This window comes from Lissotriton helveticus, chromosome 4_1 (assembly GCF_964261635.1).
Source record: "Lissotriton helveticus chromosome 4_1, aLisHel1.1, whole genome shotgun sequence".
Classification (NCBI taxonomy): domain Eukaryota; kingdom Metazoa; phylum Chordata; class Amphibia; order Caudata; family Salamandridae; genus Lissotriton; species Lissotriton helveticus.
Genome location: NC_136063.1, coordinates 615,810,982 through 615,830,279, shown reverse-complemented (window position 1 = coordinate 615,830,279; position 19,298 = coordinate 615,810,982). Strand labels below are relative to the sequence as shown.

The 19,298-nt window shown below is 44.9% G+C and overlaps 3 protein-coding genes across 4 annotated transcripts in view; all 3 read left to right on the top strand.

Annotated features, from left to right (window-relative positions):
• NKAIN3 (sodium/potassium transporting ATPase interacting 3) overlaps positions 1-19,298 on the top strand; it is a 2,345,632-nt gene that overhangs the window by 1,301,665 nt on the left and 1,024,669 nt on the right. The window lies entirely within an intron of this gene.
• On the top strand, positions 8,864-18,293 carry LOC144828782 (uncharacterized). The gene is made up of 4 exons (XM_078687252.1): positions 8,864-9,654; positions 9,761-9,859; positions 10,001-10,141; positions 10,336-18,293. The coding sequence occupies exons 2-4, from the start codon at positions 9,799-9,801 to the stop codon at positions 11,991-11,993; spliced, it is 1,860 nt and encodes a 619-aa protein (XP_078543378.1). The 5' UTR covers positions 8,864-9,654; positions 9,761-9,798; the 3' UTR covers positions 11,994-18,293.
• LOC144828781 (uncharacterized) lies at positions 12,336-18,293 on the top strand. Its single transcript, XM_078687251.1, has one exon. The coding sequence runs from the start codon at positions 12,336-12,338 to the stop codon at positions 16,344-16,346; it is 4,011 nt and encodes a 1,336-aa protein (XP_078543377.1). The 3' UTR covers positions 16,347-18,293.

Sequence of the window (19,298 nt, the reverse complement as noted above, 5' to 3'; positions counted from 1 at the left end):
CCACCATATTAAACCCTTCTCCACCCGGTCAACTCCTTGACCAGGCGGAAAAGTGGCGGACGGTCTTTCTGTCCGCCAGAGTCCCCCCCCCACCATAGTAATATGGCAGGGGGAATTGGGTGGCGGGAAGGGTAGGATCACGGGCAGAATGCCACCGCCATACAGGTGGTGGCGATCTGCCCGTGATCCTAATGGGACCCCTTGTCTCTGTAAAAAGGACTTTGTTTTGAGGTCTTTCAATTCAAATAATTATACTCTATAGTCGGATAATGTAGAATTAATAACTAAGGCTTTTTATTCTTTGTTCAAGAATCAAATAGACATCAAAGTAAACATCATAGCCCAACATATTATGTCACTTCATCAGGGCGAAAAGAATGCATTACTACTGATATGGAGTTAAATCGTGTGGTAAAATGATTAAATATAATAGTACAGAACAAAAGAAAATAAGCAGAAATAAAAAATGTAAATGTAAGAAAAAGAAACTGATTAGTTGAATGAAAGGATCATCAGTTGCTTAAATATACATATCCTCCTACACAATGTATTGGACATGCTACTTATAGGAGGAGACAAGGAGACACTGATCAGCAAATATTTAGATGAGCGAATCCTCATAAAAGAAGCATCCAAACGTCCTACTTGAAAACAGACACCAACTTAACATGAGCTAAAACTTAAACACTGTGGTGGTTTGTTGATCCGGTGAACGCAGGAAAATGAACAGAGAAACGGTGCAGACTGAAAATTGGCTTGACTGAAGGTGCTCGAATGATGACAGTATAATGACACTACCTCTATCATGTTCATTATTATTGCTACTTTTGTGCAGAGTTTATGGGAAAGGGTTTCTTGAAAATGTTGACAGTCCCAGTACTATGAGATCGAGCAAATAAAGACCAGAAAGTGTAGCAGGAACATTACATGGAGTTGTGTTCGAATATATAATCTAAGTCTAGAACACCCAGCTAAATAAAATATAGTAAGGTTATACGTGGACAGAAGCATATTTGTTATTGAATCATACCAATAATTTGTACATCGCTTGTCAGAGAGGAAATGTACAGTATAAAAATTTTGAACCTAAGATACATCTGTGAAGGCAATATTTACAATTGTCCATATTACAATTATTGTTATTAAATACAACAAAAGGAGAAAGATATGGTGAACTGTCACAAGATATTTACATGGCAAGTGTGCACAATACTTACATAATAGGCAACTTTATCAACTATTCAGGAATCTAAAACTATAGGGTAATCAATCCAATCTGTAAAATTGGGTGTATAATTCAAAGCAATTGCTAAAATATATTAAAGTAAAAAAAAAACATGATTTGGGAAGATATCCCAACGTCTGCATGATACTAATAAATCAAAGAGGAGTAGGAGAAAACCAAAGGCCACTGATAATGCCCCAATCTTGGACTTTATCATTATTCAACAGACCGACAACTACGAGAGGCGAATTATGAGAGCAACAACGGGAGGTAATCTGTGGTTCTAAAAGAAGGAGGAGCTTCTTACGTAATGTATGGCTAGGCTAAAGTGTGAGAGCGACCTATAAAATATCATTGTTGCCTGATGTTACTCAAATGGGAGCAGCAAAATCCAAAAACAAATACTAAGGTAACCTGAAACATGTGTAACCAGTCTTAATTCAAATTACAGGGCATACGCAATCAATGCTATGCTATCATGTCTGTGCAACATGATGGAACAGAACACTGTGTGGAAGACTTAATCCACCAGTAGGGTGATCCTTGTTCCCCTCTTTGAAGTGCAGGTGGATGCAGCCTGCATAGTCAAAGACTGGGCAGCTTCTTCAAGCATCCGCTCCATCTTTTATTAATAGACTACCTTGATGGCAGTACGAGATTTGCCCTGGGAACATCACATTGATTGTTATAGAGCACACTGGGCCTGTTTTCACCTCGCGCATATGTTTACACGTGCACGGTGGCAGAATTAGGGACAGTAACACTGTTAAAAAATACAGGCCCAAGACATTAAAGGCCCTGCCCTTACTGCCATAGTGGAGGTCTGTCCCTCGTTGTCCCATATCTCCACTTACCTGGTTGAAATCCCTGTGACTAAAGTTCATCCTCCAGTGTGGTGAATGCACTTTATCACTGCTACTGCTGAACAGGACACAATGTTTTATTACGTTACATTCACTATTGGGTTTTTTTCAGAAGCAAACCAGAAAAAGCAACAGAAAAAAAGTCAATAATGGATTTCCCTAACATGAAACCCATCCTCCCATGGTGGTCCCTGGCGTAGAAATCCAGTGATGGTTGCTCTGCTTCAAAGAGGATGACGTGGCAATCAGTTAGACCCCGATTGCCATTAATGGACAGACCACCGGGGCAATGGTTTTTGACAACAGAGTTGGCCATGTTTCACTGTTGTAGAGCCTGTGATTCCCCACTTCTAAATGAGGCTGGGAGCTGACATTTTGGTGGAAGGGACATCTGCTATTTTCGGCCAATGCCCTGCACCCACCAAATTCTAAATGAGACCATCAGTAATTTGATTTGAAAGACTATGTGGCGGATTTACAGTTTGGCTGTATAAATCCTTTACAATGGATGTAGCTCCTACATAAAGAGGATGGATGAAAATCTGCTGTATTTTGAATTCTCCACTAGGGTTACGGAGGATTCTCTGTAGAAGTGTCTTTCTCCCGTGCCTGAGTCCAATGGCAATTGCTGAAGCTGTAATTGCTGCCCATGTGTTTGGACACTGGCACATACCCATATTTGGGGGTACATTTTTAGTGCCACATTATATTGCTCCTTATATGCTGGGCAGTGTCTCAAAGCATGATGAGGACACTATATTGATGTTGTGTGAAAGTATGCCACCATTTCTACCTTCCTCTTTCACAGAGTTACCACACTCTAGGTTTGGTGGTTGTCAATATTTCTCATGGATTCTCTAGATGAAGTGCCTGCTAATTCAAGAGAAATGTCAAACAAACACAGAAATCCGAGGGAGTAAGAGCTGAGTCGTGAATTGCCATACTCACCTCTAAGACAAGCACAGACCTTGACATTAGGGAATAGCACCCTTGCTGCCTCATGTTAGGCTACACAATATTTTACATGTAAGGCTCTCATTTTTTTGCAGATAATTACAGACAGTAAACCATCTATTTTCCTATCCATATTTACTATAAAATTCAGTTAAATACAGAAAATTGGGTTTGTTTTGGACAATAATCACTACTGTCAATCATGAGAGCTAGGTCAATAGCTGTGTAGATTGACAGGTAGGGAAGTTAAAACAAATAAAAAGATTTTCTAATGAAGCTTGCATAACAGCAGCAGTACAGCTATTTAAGCGGTTCTACAATGTAGATTGTTTCAAACGACTAATGTACTACGTTTGGCTAAAATCCATTCGGCATTCAAACACGAGTGAACACTGGTTGCGAAACAGAACTGGGAAATATACTCATTGCAAGCTTCATTTGGTACAGTAAGCACAAAATAAATATGGATGAATACTGATAAAATCACCAAGAAAGAAATATGGATAAATACAAATGGAAATGTCCCAAAAATGCTGACCATAAAACACGAGAGCCCTGATTACACGTGAAGCAAGGTCAAAGCATACTCAATGCTCTTGGAATGCTGAAGCCTTCGGATCCTCTTCTGAAATGCAGAACGGTGGCTGATGGGAAAATAACAACAATGCCTCAATGACGTGTCATAGGAAAAGTGATTCATTTTTTTTTTAATGTGGATCGGTGATTGGTCACCGTAATTGTAATGATGAATTTCAATTCATATGAAATTATGCCAGGCAATTATAATGAACACTGGAATCGCCAAATGAGAATAAGCCACAGAACCAGCTTTTTAAGGGAAAAAAGGGGAAAAAAATCTTACTATTGGGAACAGTTGTTCTAGTGACTGAGGAAGAAGGGCATGCTTTAGCTTTTTTTTTAAGAACAAGTCAATAACAAGCTAAGTGTTTCTCATCAAGTGACTCATTATGCTCACCCCTTAAGGGACGACTACACTGTGGCCACAAACTTAAAAAAAGAAGTAGATTGGTGCAATGCAATTTTGAGAAACAAGCAGCATTAAAACCGCCACTGATGAGATTTAAAGTTTTGAAAGCCTCCTCTGCTCTTCAGCACTAAATTCAATTGAAGCTGTGAGCACCCGCTGCATCAGAACAGCCATCGTGATTTGTCAATGCTAAACTACATTATCTAAATTGCCTCTTGCAGGCACACAACGCCGGCATCAAAAGTTTTCACGCTCTAGCAGAAAACAAAGTATCACGTTTATCAATGATAACGTCAATTACCTGGCGTGTGGACTGCTATTAGGCCCTAATTTCGGAAATCTGTGTTCACAGTCACAGAATAAGATGAATAGTATAGCAAATTTTCACCAACAGTGTGCTGTTTTGAAATGTAATCATTCCAAATACAAAGAAACACAATTTTGTTGGTGCCACCTCTTCAGACCTTCTCTTTTATTACACAAGTGCCCCAGCGTGGCAAAGTATTTGCACCCTACTTTTGTACCCATGGGACACTTTGGTATTACAGAATAGACCGTAGATGATTTTGCAGCTAGTTTTGCAATACAAGCACAATCTCAAGGGAAAAATAAATTGGTTTTATCATCATTTTATTTTTCCTGTTTTCCCTCTAGAGCCAGCCAAGTCGGGGCAGGGCGGGATTGGCTGTCATCAAAGGAGGAGTAGGTCACACTATAAGTGCGCATGATGGTTTGTCCGGCTGTTTTAGGCCAGCCAAACAGTCATGCACACTTAAGTTTCTCCAGCCCAGCTGTGTTGCACAGCCAGATTGGAGAAACAGCACAGACTTCTAGGCACTATCTGAGTGGCAAACCAAGCCGCTCAAACCAATCCTGGTACTGCTCTGAAGCTATTGAGAGAAGCTCCGGGATTGGGTGGGGTGCCTGTGCTGGTATGCCAGGGACTGCTGGGCTACCAGTAGGAGAAAAGAGGCGCACCGAGGCGGCCGTCAACGTTGGAAAATATATGCTATAAAAAAATTGATATTTATTTCTCTAATCGCCTATTGCCCCCCCCCCCCACGCACACACACTTAGGATTTGCAGCTACTACCACTGCATAGGAAGTAGAGTGTAGAAAAACACCCAGCCTGTGGGTCAAATCAAACACTGCAGCAGCCTTCAGAAGACTCCTACCATCTTATGCATCTCTGCTTATCTGACACCCTCAATGGCAGACTGGCAGGCGGTTTGAAACCACCAGTCACTCATTCACTGCAGCACTGTCCTGCTCTGTGGGGGGAGCATAGACTAATAGTGTACTGTGAGACAGACCACGAGAGTGCCCTGGAGGCGGTGGAATAAAAGAATGGAGGTGTGAGTAGTAAGTCGGGATACCACTCATCAAAAATTCCTGGTCGCAAAAGTGACATGTCTGGTCGCAAAAGGCTGGTCGCAATTTTGACAGCTTTTGACATGTCTGGTCTTAAACTCCTGGTCTCAATTTTGACAGTTTAAGACCAGGACTGTTTAAGACCAGGGTTTGATCTGGCCTTAAACAGTCTGGTCTTAAACTTCTGGCCTTAAATTTAACAGCTAGGGCAGCAAAAACATGTGGTAATTGTGTATGTGTTTAAAAGTGCATAGAAAAACTGCCTGGTTGCAGGCTGGAATGTCTGGGCACTTTTAAAACTGGGGGTTTGCAGCCTGCTGCTGTTTGAACAGCTGCTGGGGCAGGCCTGAGTTCCCCAGCCCAGGGCCTGGGAAGAAGAATGTGTCATGTAGGTGTCAAAGCTGTAAAGGGTCCTCAGGGTCTTAAACTCCTGGTCTCAATTTTGACAGTTTAAGACCAGGACTGTTTAAGACCAGGGTTTGATATGGCCTTAAACAGTCTGGTCTTAAACTTATGGCCTTAAATTTAACAGCTAGGGCAGCAAAAACATGTGGTAATTGTGTATGTGTTTAAAAGTGCATAGAAAAAAAACTGCATGGTTGTAGGCTGGAAATGTCTGTGCATTTTTAAAACTGGGGGTTTGCAGCCAGCTGATGTTTGAACAGCTGCTGGGGCAGTCCTGAGTTCCCCAGCCCAGGGCCTGGGAAGAAGAATGTGTCATGTAGGTGTCAAAGCTGTAAAGGGTCCTCACAAACCTACCTGTGGTAATTCTCTCTAAAACCCACACAGCCACCCCTGAGCTTTGAGATAAGATAAAAGACAGGGGTCCTGTAGATCAAAGCTTCCAATGAGACCCTGAAACAGGGTGTCAGCTGTTAGGATGTAATAAACACATCACAAAGCCTCTGGTCCCAAATTTTGGCAGGTTAGTTCCAACTTGACGTGGCTGGCAGGAAATTTGACATATGAGTCCCAAGGTAGATTCTGTTCCCGGGCTCCCTAATTCCCAGGAGAAGGGGTCACGTAGGGGTGAAGAGTTTTACACCGGCCCCCATTGTCTAACCCCACTCTTCCCAGGATAGGCCTTGAGTTTGAGTAACAGGTGTCAAAGTAAACAATGTTGTACTGTTTATACTGTACAAGGATAGAAAAAAAAGGTTCCCATCCAAAGGCCACCATGACATTGTTCTAAACACCCCTCAAGTCATAAAGGGGTGTGGGGGGCTTCTAATTAGCATGCTAGGACAGGTATAAAAAGGCCCCTCATGGAACACTGCCAAACACCCATTCAAAAAACCCCCTTTGAGGAGCGACTGGCGTGGATTGTTCTGCTGTACCTGGAGGACTCCTGCATCTACAACCCAGTCAGAAAACCTTTGTGGATTTCTACACCATCAAGCCCTTCAAAACCTTGGGGAGTGACTGGCCTGGATTGTTTTGGAGCCAACCCAAGGAACTTAAGGCAAGAATGGACCGGAGCAACTTTTCCCAGATTGACAACGCCTGTCAACATGTAGAGAAGGTAAATAATGGATGGCACAATGGTGTATTAGGGTGTACATGTAGTTTGGAAAAAAGTTGCACTTTTAAAAAATAGTACTATGTAGTGTGGATTGTAAACTGTTAATCTTTAAGGCGATGTGCTGTGTTTAATGTGAATAAAGGTTTTGTTGAAGGATGGAGTTTAAAAAGACTTGAATTGTAATGTAAAGGTGTTTAAAATGAATAAAGGTTTTGTTGAGTTTAAAAAGCTATGTGTGTAGGTATTTAGTGTTAATGGGGTGGTGACGTAGGGTAGAGTTTGCAGGTTATGTATTTAAGGGGCATAATGTTGTAGGCCTTAGGAGGGTACATGCAGAGTGGAACAGGGCATTTTACAGCTCATAGAAACATTTAACCACACTGTAACGGTACCATAGGGGCTTTAAATAATATACATGGCATATAATAAAAAAAGAAATAATGCCTTGTTGTACTCACCAAACCGCTGTAGAGAGTTGGAGGGGTCCAGGGGGCTCAGGGGTCCTTGCTGCTCCTTGGGGTGTCCTGAGGGCCTTGTATTTAAAAATAAATAAACCCTGGGGCCAGTTGTCGAGGGGGGCTCCTGGTGGGGCGCCATAGTCCCTTGGGGTGTTGTGGGGCTGTCTCTGTGAGTCCCAGGGGCAACCAGGGGCCCGAATGCCCGAATTTTGATGTTTTTTAAATGCCCCACGAGCCCGCTTCTCCATGGCGCTGCTCTGGGACTCTGGTGCCGGTCTCCTGATGTCCCTGTGGGGCTCCGAGCCACAAGTGCCGCTTATTTTTTTTAAATAAAATGCCCCCGAGCCCGCTTGTGTCTGGCGCTGCTCGGGGACTCTGGGGGCGGACTCCGTGTGTCCCGCGATGCGAGTTTGCCACCTTTTTAAAAAAAATATGCCCCCACAAGCCCGCTTGCCTTAGGGCGCTGCTCGGGGGCTCTGGGGGCGGACTCCGCGTGTCCCGCGATGCACGTTTTGCCGCCTTTCTTTTTAAAAATACCCCCGAGCCCGCTTGCCTTAGGGCGCTGCTCGGGGGCTCTGGGGGCGGACTCCGTGTGTCCCGCGATGCACGTTTTGCCGCCTTTCTTTTTAAAAATACCCCCGAGCTCGCTTGCCTTAGGGCGCTGCTCGGGGGCTCTGGGGGCGGACTCCGTGTGTCCCGCGATGCACGTTTTGCCGCCTTTCTTTTTAAAAATACCCCCGAGCTCGCTTGCCTTAGGGCGCTGCTCGGGGTGATGGTCTTCGTGTCTCTGGGCTCCGTGCCCAGAGTTTACAATCTTGCCGCTTTTTTTTTTTTAAATACCCCAGAGCCCGCTTTAGCATGGCGCTGCTCGAGGGTGAGGGGTGTAGGGCTCCGACGAAAGTATTCACAGCCGTAGGGTCCTGGGGTCATTTCCCCACGTGGATCCCTATGGTCAGAGGCAGCATGGCGGCGTGAGCTTCTCCGGGGCTGCTGTGTAAGGACCGCCCCCAACAGTGATGAGTTGGTGACATCACTGAAGGGGCGGCCCTAACCCTGCAGCCCCGGTGTGGTTTTTTATTGAGAATTAGCTAACGCTGGACTTTACCCGAATGTGTCAAAGCGCTTTACAGATGAACCTGCGGCAAAAACATAAGGACTCACGATTACATGCGCTACATAAAAGATACATACAGAATAAAACCTCGAGGCTGCAGGGCAGGGTCCGCCCCTCCACTGATGTCACCAGTGATGAGTTGGTGATATCACTGGAGGGGGGCGGACCCTGCACTGCAGCTCCGAGGTGTGTTTTTTTTTTTTTTTTGTTTTTGTTTTATTAGCTAGTGCGAACTGTACACGAAGGCTGGCAGAGCGCTTTATATATGACCCATCTGTAAGACATTAGCACTAAGAATTGCATGAGTTACATAAAAAAAAAAGATACAAGTAGAAAAAAATGTAGCGCAGACTTTATCCCAAGTTGTCAGAGCGCTTTACACAAGAACCTGTTTGCAAAACATAGGGACTCAGGATTACAGGTGTTACATAAAAGATACAAACAGAAAAAATACTGCTTGTTAGCGCAGACTTTACCCGAAGGTGTCAGAGCGCTTTACATAAGACACAGTTGCAAAACATAAGGGGAGTGACATGTGTGCCGGTTACAAAAGCAAACGTTAAGTTACATGAGTAATAAATAAAGTGACAAGTGTGCAGGTTACAAGAGAAAACAAAGTACAGTTAGAGCTATAATACTCTAATATAATGCAGAGACTCGAGCACAAGAATAAGCATTATGTAGTCAATTGTGGCAATGGCGCAACTATTTAAAGCACTCAAAATGTGAGAGTTATTAAACAATGTGTTACAAGAGAAAAGTGGCATGTACATGTTACAAAAGAGTAACCGGTATATAGGGTAGTGGTTAAATGTCAGAAGGGCCAGGTGTACCTAAAGTGGTTTACCCCATAAGCAAAGGATATGGCGCAGGTTGTTTTTTAACATATGTTTTAGCGCAGCACATGCAAAGCTTTTTTAAAAATGTGTGTTGGTGCACCCCGCTTATCAGGTTTTAAATGTATACAGGAATTGTTTGAAGTTGTGATACTTTTGTTTAAGAAAGGCGTTTACTAAAACCGCTGCTTTTTTTTTTTTTTTTTTTAATGTTTAATACAGGTGCAAGACCCTGCAAATGCAACCGTCACCAATGTGTCCCCTGCGCTGGCCCCAGCTGTAATACATAGCAACGCTGGGCACTTGTCAGCCCCGCAGCCAGGTATATATATATATTTATAGTTATGTAGTTCTACGTAGTTTTGTACACCAGTCTCTCAGAAGTTCTCTTTTTTCTAATGGGCTCTCATGTATGTATGCTTTTACAGCTTATGACCCTGACCTACAACAAGCTTTTGACGATTTTATGGAGTACATCGAGGCTCAAGACGCTCTGAACACTGTGCAAAACACTTCAGTTCCTACAGGTAAATAAAAAGACAGCTGTTATTTAAACTGTCTAAGACGCTGGGTAGTTGGTGGGGTAGGCCAGAGTCCTGACCCTGAGGATGTATAGAGGTAATCATCAGAAAAGATGTCTAATGTTGGGTATTATTTTTTCTTTACAGATGTCCCTACGTTATGCCAGGACGTCGTCAAGGTCCAAGAGGCGGCGCAAGTTTCAAAAGAAATCCCTTTGAAGAGGAAAGCTTCAACTTCTAAAGTGGGACCATTGTCAAAGAAAGGAGCTGCAAAAAGACCTCTTTCAGGTGTGTTTTTTTTTACAAAAGGGTGTGAGAAGTACTAGATGTGTTACAGACTCTCAAGCAGAAGGCTACAGCTGGTTGTAGCAAAGCCTATATCAAAAAAAAGGTGGCTGTGTAGGACGTAGCCCGATGGTGCTTGTATGTGTATTTTTTTTTAATGCTTTCTCTAATATATATATTTTCTGTTTATATTTTAGAAGCGGCTCAGAAACATGCTGCTGAAGAGAGGTCGGTGGCGCCCTTAACGGACATAACAACATCCGTCCAGAACAACGGAAGCGGCGCGAAAGGCGTGAGTAGGCGTGTACGCCAGGAAAAACTCTCTACCTACTACACACCAAGCAACACGCTGAACAACCAACTACAGCAATCTATTCTGCACAGGGGTGGGGTCAACACTGGAGGCCTGCCTACAAACCAGGCCTCCCTTAAGAAGAAACAGCGGGACTCAGAGAACCTCCCCAACCCTTTAAAACGTGTGAAGGCCTGTAAGGTATTCACAGATCCCCAAACAGAACAGTTAAACATGAAGAAGAAGACACCGGAGGTGCTCCAAGAGGGTCAGGCAAAGTTCTTAAGTCCTGAGAAGAAAAGCCCTAGCACCCCTGAGCCCCAAGCTAGCCCCTTAGATTTATCTATAAAAAAGGATGCTAAGCCCTTGAATGAGACCTATACAACCTTGAGCCCCAAGGAGGTGTTAGTTGCACCTGTGGGTGTAGAAGAGGCGTCGCCACCACAACCCCCTAAAACATCGCGCCTCTCAAGGAAACATCTGAAGCTGAAACCGGGGGTCCCTAAGCTACAGTTAGCAGAGACCCTCAGCAACCCTAAGGCAACGCCGGATCCACCAAGCGTCCTGAAACCCCAGACAGTGCCAAATAGAATAACTGTACATGTAGAGGTGCACGCCCCTGAACAGCCCCCAAAACCGGTTGTAAGTGTTCAGGCACAGCCTAGGGTCTCAACAGGTGATACTGCGCAACCCCTAGAAGGTCCTTCTACCACGATTAGCAACTCTCTTGAGGCGTTGAGGGGGTTGGTAGACAACATAGGTAGAACCCCAGAAGCGGTGTACCAAGGGTCTTTGAGCACAGAGGGTTTACAGAACACAGGTAACCAGGCACCACACCCTACCACCGACATTTCAACTAGGCCCCAGGATTACAACGACACCTCCTCACAATCCTCATACCCTTTGTCCCCGAGTACCCCTCCAGGAGCATACGACCCTACCAGCCCCACGGCCATTCACATGTACACCCCCGTGTCCAGCCCCTCTGCCAACCCCGTGTACAGTCCTGTGTCCAGCCCAGCTGCCAATCCCGTGTACAGTCCTGTGTCCAGTCCCATGGCCAGCACCTCTGCCAACCCTGTGTACAGTCCCGTGTCCAGCCCCGTGGCCAGCACCTCTGCCAATCCTGTGTACAGTACCGTGTCCAAACCCGAGGCCAGCACCTCTGCCAGCCGCGTGTACAGGTCCGTGTCCATCCCATGGGACATGCCCGTGTACAGACCCGTGTCCAACCCCGCCTTTGAGGGTTGCAGTATAGATGGGACTGGGGGGTTGCCTCCATTTATAAGACCTCGCAAGGTGTGCCCCCCTAAGCAGGAACAAGATGGGTCTGTAAACACAGAAGATGTATTGAAGACACACGTAAGAGAGATACAGATGGCGGTTCGAAAATTAAAACGGCAGGCGAACCGTGCACTCATAAGAATGGATATGGGGTATTCCAATCTCATCAACAAGAGGGAGGCCCAACATCTGGTCGTGGCCAGGGTTGGGGTTTGTAAAAAAGACATCATACAGATGTGTCAGGCGGCTGTGGCCGACATACAAGGTACACATTCATGACTATGTAAGCACCAACCCCTAAAGACCCCCACAACCACTGGTGCTCATAAGAGACCCTCAAAATATAGCCGTACGGTCCAGAGGTTAGTGACAAAGTCTGGACGCTTTTTAAAACTGCTCAAGCAACGCCCAGTTGGTACCCCACAAACCTTCAAACAAGACCCCAATGTTTCCATAGAACCCTTCAAACAAGACACCCCTGTTTCCCTAGACCCTTTCAACCACGGTACCACAGCTTCAAGATCAACGCCTGAAGCATATAAGCCAGCACTTCACCACCGACAATACATAGGGGCGGGGTCTAACATACCTAGGGTCGGCCATTTAAAGGGGGTAGGGGGGATGGCAAAACTCCAAACAACGCAACATTCAGAAGGACCCAGGGGTGGAACTGTAGCGGGGGCCTCCATGAACAAGACATCCAACGACAGCGACCTACCTGTTCAGATAGGCTGGGGCTTGGTATCTAGAAAAGCCTGGGCCCGTAAAAAAAAACAAAAGTGGCTTAATAGTACAAAGCAACGCCGGCTTTTAATAAATAAGCTCAAGAAGGCTAGAATATGCGCTACCCGCAGGTTTACAAGGACCTCTGAGACAGGGACCACCCTGACCTCCCAAAGTGACACATCAGAGAACACCTCCACAAATCACACTCCTACTGATGAGGGCCCAGAGCCCTTGTTTTTAGAGAGTGTTAGGAGTTACACTCGCAATGTAGAGAGGTTTAGGGCCGTAGAACACTATGAGGAGTTTAGATTTGTTAACCTACATCAAATAACATCAACCACTCATGGTGTTCTGGCTATACATCAGGCTGTGCAGGAGCTCATAGAAAGGTTGTTACACGATGTGGGGCCTAATGACTTTTTCCAACTCCGCTTCCAGGGGCAGGGTTTTGACACACCGTTGTTCACCAGGCGGAAGACCCGAGATGTTTTTGATGCTGTGCAATTTTTAGAAAACCTCTCAAGGCTTTTACAGAGTAAGGCTGAACTAGTCGCCTATGGCACGTTTAGAGTCATAGCCCTCATTGTACGGGGGCGTGAGGGGGGTGTTTCCAGACCCTTAAAGAGCGTACTATACAGTAAAATAATTGGCAAGAAACAGAGGTGGCTGCTCAACTTTAGCAACGCCACTGCCAATACATGTCTGGCGGCCAGCATCGTGGGTCTGTTGATGACTCGCAAGACCCCTGACGCTGTCATCATGTCTAGAGCTGCTGAAGCCCATGAGGTTCTTGAAATACCTCCTGACCGAATGGTCGGCTTTGGTGATATAGGTCTTTTTGAGAACTATTTCGCCGTGACGGTGAAAGTTCTCTATCACAGCGGTTCCTGGAAGTACTTTACAACCGGGGAACCTGTGAGAAACAAGACCGTATATGTCCTCCACATGGAAAATCATTTTTACGGTATCTTGAACCTTAAAGGTTTTCTGGGGGCCAAATATGTGTGCGCCCACTGCGATCATATATACAACAATAAAACATACCACCAGTGTGAAATGTGTTGTAAGATGTGTCAGAGGGACGGCTGCATAGAAGACGCTACCCTAAAGGTGAGGTGCGGCATCTGTAGGTTGTTTTGTCGCTCGCAAAACTGTTTGAGCATACACGAGCAATCTTACAGCTGCGTCCCTAAAAAGGACTGTAGCGAGTGTGGGCGGTATGTGGCAGTGAATCACAAGTGCAAAGGTATGATATGTCCCCGTTGCCATGTATCTTACAAAGCCGGTACCAACCATCAGTGTTATATGGTTAAAGGTCCATCTCAGACCAAGACCGAAGACTATATAGTGTTTGATATAGAGTGCACACAAGAGACGGGGGTACACCAGCCTAACTACATTTACGCGCACCATCTAACTTCCGACGACAGTTGGGAGTTTGAGGGACGAACGTGCGTTGGTGATTTCCTGAGCACTTTCATTCAGGCCAAATTCCAAGGATATACCATGCTAGCCCACAACTCGAAAGCCTATGACTCCTTCTTTATTCTACGAGACATGATTCGTGAAAAGATACAGGTGGAACTCATAACCCAGGGGTCTAAACTGATGCTGATGACGGTATGTCCTTTAAAAATACGCTTCATAGACACCCTGAATTTCCTACCCATGAAATTGAGCAAGCTGCCAAAGGCCTTTGGGTTCCCAGGGTGTAAAGGGTATTTTCCACACTTTTTCAACACCTGGGCTAACCAGAATTATGTGGGACCCATGCCGCCTCCTGACAGCTACGGGGTTGAATACATGATGCCTGATGAGAAAGTGAGCTTTCTAGAGTGGTACTCTGAAAACCGTGAAAAGGAGTTTCACTTTCAAACAGAGTTGAAAGCTTATTGTCAGGCTGATGTAATGATCCTCCGGCAAGCTTGTAACCTTTTCAGAGATGTTGTGGTGTCTATGACTAAAGAAGTCAAGGCCTTGAAACCTAAGACATTGACTAAGAAAGTCAAGGCCTCGACATCCAAAACCCCTGAAATACAGCATGCGGTCGAATACATAGACCCATTTCAAAACGTCACTCTGGCATCCATGTGTATGTCCATCTACAAACACATGTTTTTGAGGCCAGAAACTATCGCTCTAGTACCGCCAGACCTCTATAACGGTAAACAGAAACGTTATTCAACCCCCTCTATCCAGTGGCTCATGTACGTCTCTGAGAAGGAAGACATCCAGATTCAACATGCATTACAGGCTGGTGAATTCCGCCTGGGCCCCTATTACCTGGACGGGTACTCTGTAATTAAGGGTGTGCCGACAGCCTTTGAATTCAACGGCTGTTTTTACCACGGCTGCCCCAAGTGTTACAAGCCCCACGAATATAACAAAATGCTGGGTGCCAAATTTGAACACTTATACAGACGTACTCTGACAAAGGCCCAGTATGTTGAAAACAGTGGCTTTGCTATGAGAGTTCTTTGGGAGCACGAGTGGTTAGACATGTTAAAAACCGACACAGACCTCTGCTCTTTTCTTAAGACTCATGATTTACCCACACCTTTGGAGCCCCGAGATGCCTTATTTGGGGGGCGTACAAATGCCATACAACTGTACAAGGCCGTTGGTGAGGGTGAGAAAATACACTACTATGATTTCACCAGTCTGTACCCTTTTGTGAACAAGATGAAGTTGTACCCGGTGGGTCATCCCACCATCATCTATAGAGATTTTAAGCCCCTAGACGAATACTTTGGGCTTATCAAATGTGAAATATATCCTCCTAAGCAGCTTTACTTCCCGGTGTTACCATGCAGAGTCGATGGCAAGCTAATGTTCCCCCTCTGCCGAACCTGTGCGATGCTTAAAGAGGTTGACGGCTGCACACACACCGAGGAACAAAGGATGCTCACAGGGACCTGGTGTAGCATCGAGGTACAAGCTGCCTTAGAGAAAGGGTACAGGCTAGGTAGAGTACACGAAGTGTGGCATTTTAAGAGCACTACAACACAACTCTTTGCCCCCTACATTAATTTGTTTCTCAGAGACAAGCAGGAGGCCTCAGGGTATCCTGAATGGTGTACTAGTCAGGATGCAAAACAGAAATACATCGATGACTACTACGCTCACGAGGGTATCCGTTTACGATCCCATCTGATAGAGGTCAATCCTGCACGCCGACAGTTAGCCAAACTCTGTCTCAACTCCTTATGGGGAAAATTTGCACAGCGCACAAACCTTTCAAATACTACCTTAATATCAGATCCTGATGAACTGTTCAAGTACCTGTTTGCCCCATGCTACGAGGTGTCCAGCTGCGAGTTTATCGATGACGATACCGCGGCTTTGTGTTGGAAATATGCCCAAGAGTACCCCACATCGAGTAACAACATAAACATTTTCATAGCCTGCTTCACGACAGCCCACGCTCGTCTAGAGCTTTACGGGGTTATGGATAAGCTCCAGGATCGCTGCTTGTATCACGATACAGATTCTGTGATTTTTCTGAGCAAGCCGGGGGATGAAGACCCTCCTCTAGGAGATTATCTGGGTAACCTAACCAGTGAGCTAGATAAGGACGAGTATATAAAAGAATATACTTCCTCAGGGCCTAAAACATACAGCTACCGTACCAACAAGAACAAGGTGTGTATGAAGGTCAAAGGGATAACATTAAATGTCAGCAACACCCTAAAAATCAATTTTGATAGCTTGAAGAATCTGGTGCACGAATACGTTACAGCAGACGATTCTGAGAATGCTAAAACCATAGTCGTGAACCAACCCTGCATAGTCAGATCCAAAAAGAAGTGGGAAATCACAACCGAGCCTCTACATAAAACATTGCGAGTTGTTTTTGATAAAAGGGTCCTGACCACCGACTATAAAACACTGCCTTATGGTTATTAGGCCCATTAGAGAGACAGCCGCCACAGCATGGACACCAGGTTACAGCATCCATTCTCCTGCGTGTTAGCAGGACCCTCAAACTGTGGTAAAAGCTACTTTATAAAAAAGCTCTTAGAAAATGCCAACTCTGCTTTATCACAAACCCCTAACAACATTGTGTGGCTTTATTCATGCTGGCAGCCTCTTTATACAGACTTGGGCAGTCGGTTCCCACATATCAAATTTATAGAGGGTATACCGAATAACCTCAACGATGATGAACTACTACCACCAACCCTTGTAAATATGATAATTGTTGATGATCTGATGCGTGAAGGTGGTGATCATCCAGAGTTAGAGAGAGCTTTTACTCAATATTCACATCATCGCAATCTAAGCATCTGCTACATTGTGCAGAACTTGTTTTACAAAGGCAAGAACAGTAGGTCTATAGCTCTCAACGCTTCATACCTTGTTTTATTTAAAAACCCTCGGGACAAACAACAAATAGCTGTCATAGCTAAACAGATGTACCCCGGAAACACACACTTCTTCATGGAGGCCTTTAACGACGCTACATCAAAACCCCACGGGTACCTGTTGGTAGACTTAAAAAACGAAACTCTAGAAGACTATAGACTAAGGGCTGATATTTTTCCCCCAGAGCTACCTGTAGTTTACACACCAAAGCCCAAGACCAGGCCCTATAAAAAGCAGCGGTGAAGTCTTTTAGAACCATTTACAGGCCAGCCCTTATAACGCTCAGTGGTGACCATGTCTACACACCTACGCCGCAATTTAGCTCTCCTGAAAATGCTTGTTACAGCCAGCCCCCAACACCGAAAGGCCATCCTGGGCACCGCTTCTGACGATTTAGTGGCCGCCATTTCAGAAATAGCCCTAAACACCCTAAAAGGCAACGTCCCTATATCAAAGCGTCAGTTACAGGTTCTGAAGAAGAAGAAGGGGCTCATCAAGAAGCTCAGTAATAAAAGGGGCTCACTCATAACAAAGAAGAAACTGGTGAAACAGTCTGGAGGTTTTATAGGTAACTTGCTGGGCATAGCTATACCTGTAATTACAAGCCTCCTCTCGGGTCAGTGATGGATCATGCCACAAAAATGTATCTGGTTCCTAGGCAGCAAATGGCGCAGCTGGGGTCCACCACGGACAATGCCTGGGATATCCGTAGAAATGAGACTCTACGCCTGGATACTGAAATTAAGGACATTTTGAGCAGGACTGATCTAAACCCCTACGACAAGGCTAACCTTTACAACAGCACTCTAAAAAAATTCTTAAATTACTACACCCAGTGGAATACTGAGAAGAACAAGTTGACTCTATATACCCCAGACTCTGAACAACCAGCTGCTCAGGCCCCCGACCCTCAGCCCCTACAACCGCCTCCCGATGGGGCGACAGCTTCAGATACCTTTGCTGGAGACCTCCTAAAAAATATAGGTCAAAGGCACAGAGGGGCTGCGCAGATGCTGATGAGTAAACTAGCCGCTTCTAAAGACCTAGCCTCTTGGAATGAACGCGGCGAGTTTCTCTACAAGGGCCAACCTGTTGCAGGGTCGCATATGTACGATCTAGTCAAAGGTCTGACACACCCCAAAATCCTAACGCCTCAAAATGCACCGAGAGGCTGGGAGCAGTTTCTGAGGGCCGCTGCTGAACTCAATATACCCTCCACGCTTGTTGGTAATAATGAACACCGGCGCCTGCTAGACAATTTGAAGAGTCCCCTACTGCCATCGCCTACAGGTTCTGAAGGCCCTAGACTATCTCCTACTTGGTCTACCCCTACCCAGCCGACGACATCTCGAAAAAAAAAAAAAGACATTGACCCAGCCATCCATCGCTTGGATTTTTGATTAATTGTGTGTGATTTTTTATTCCTAGGTTTCTGCAGTAAAGTTTTGTCAACTAAATATTTGTAATAAACACCTTGTTATAACTTTACAAGCCGTCTCAGTCGTCTTTCAAAAAATCATTTCATGTTGCATGTATATTGAAATAACGAGTCTGAATGCATGTTTTTTTAAAAATATAATGTCTTTTATTTTAAACGTTCAACTTTAGACATACAACTGTTATAAACCCTTACAGTTTTGACAAGGTACATATTCTGTTTTCACAGGTCTGACCGACACCCAGGTGTTTTCTTTTACATATTTCGCAACTATACGGTCGTTGTTAACAAGATCCCCCGGATATAGATTTAAGAAATTTCTAAACGAAAGACCCTGTGACATTTTACTGATAAAATAAATACAATGTTCCCCGCATGTGATGGCCATGGAATCCTGCACCCTTAGTTTGTTATACTCCACCACAGCTGCAGCTTTTTTCACAAACTTGAATATAGGAGTTGTATAGAGTCTGTGCTCAGGGAACTCTGCGGTACTGTCAAACACTATAACCTTATCAACATCTATAAACATGGCCGCCCAATGTGTCCCAGCCTGGTCATGCGGGTCTGTGTTAAAGACTAGGGTGCAGGGCCTTTCTGCCCCTATTTCGCCTGGTAACCCATCGCTAGGGAAAACACCCAAAAAGTATTTCCTGGCGTATTTATGTCTGCTTAAGAAGTCACGTATCTGCACCGTATCCATTTCACCAATGTTTTTAAAGATAGTCAAACAAAATCTGCCTTGCGTGGTTGATCTGAATGATGCTGTCGAATACAGAGAATACGACCATGTTCACATTAGTCTGTAGTGGAGCTGCGAATCGTATTTCAGCTTTTAGATTCCCATTTTTGACCAGGTTGTAGTGATCGCCATCTTCCATGTCCGGTGTCAGGTCGAATGCGAACAGTGTGTATCCACGGCCATAGCCTTCTCTTGACACGGCTACACCGCAGTCCCTTTGATGCTTTCCTGTTATCGAAACCAGTCCTTGATATTCCCTGATGTAATGCCTTGCTTCAAAACTGGGGGTGTAGGGTTTTGCAGGAATCACATT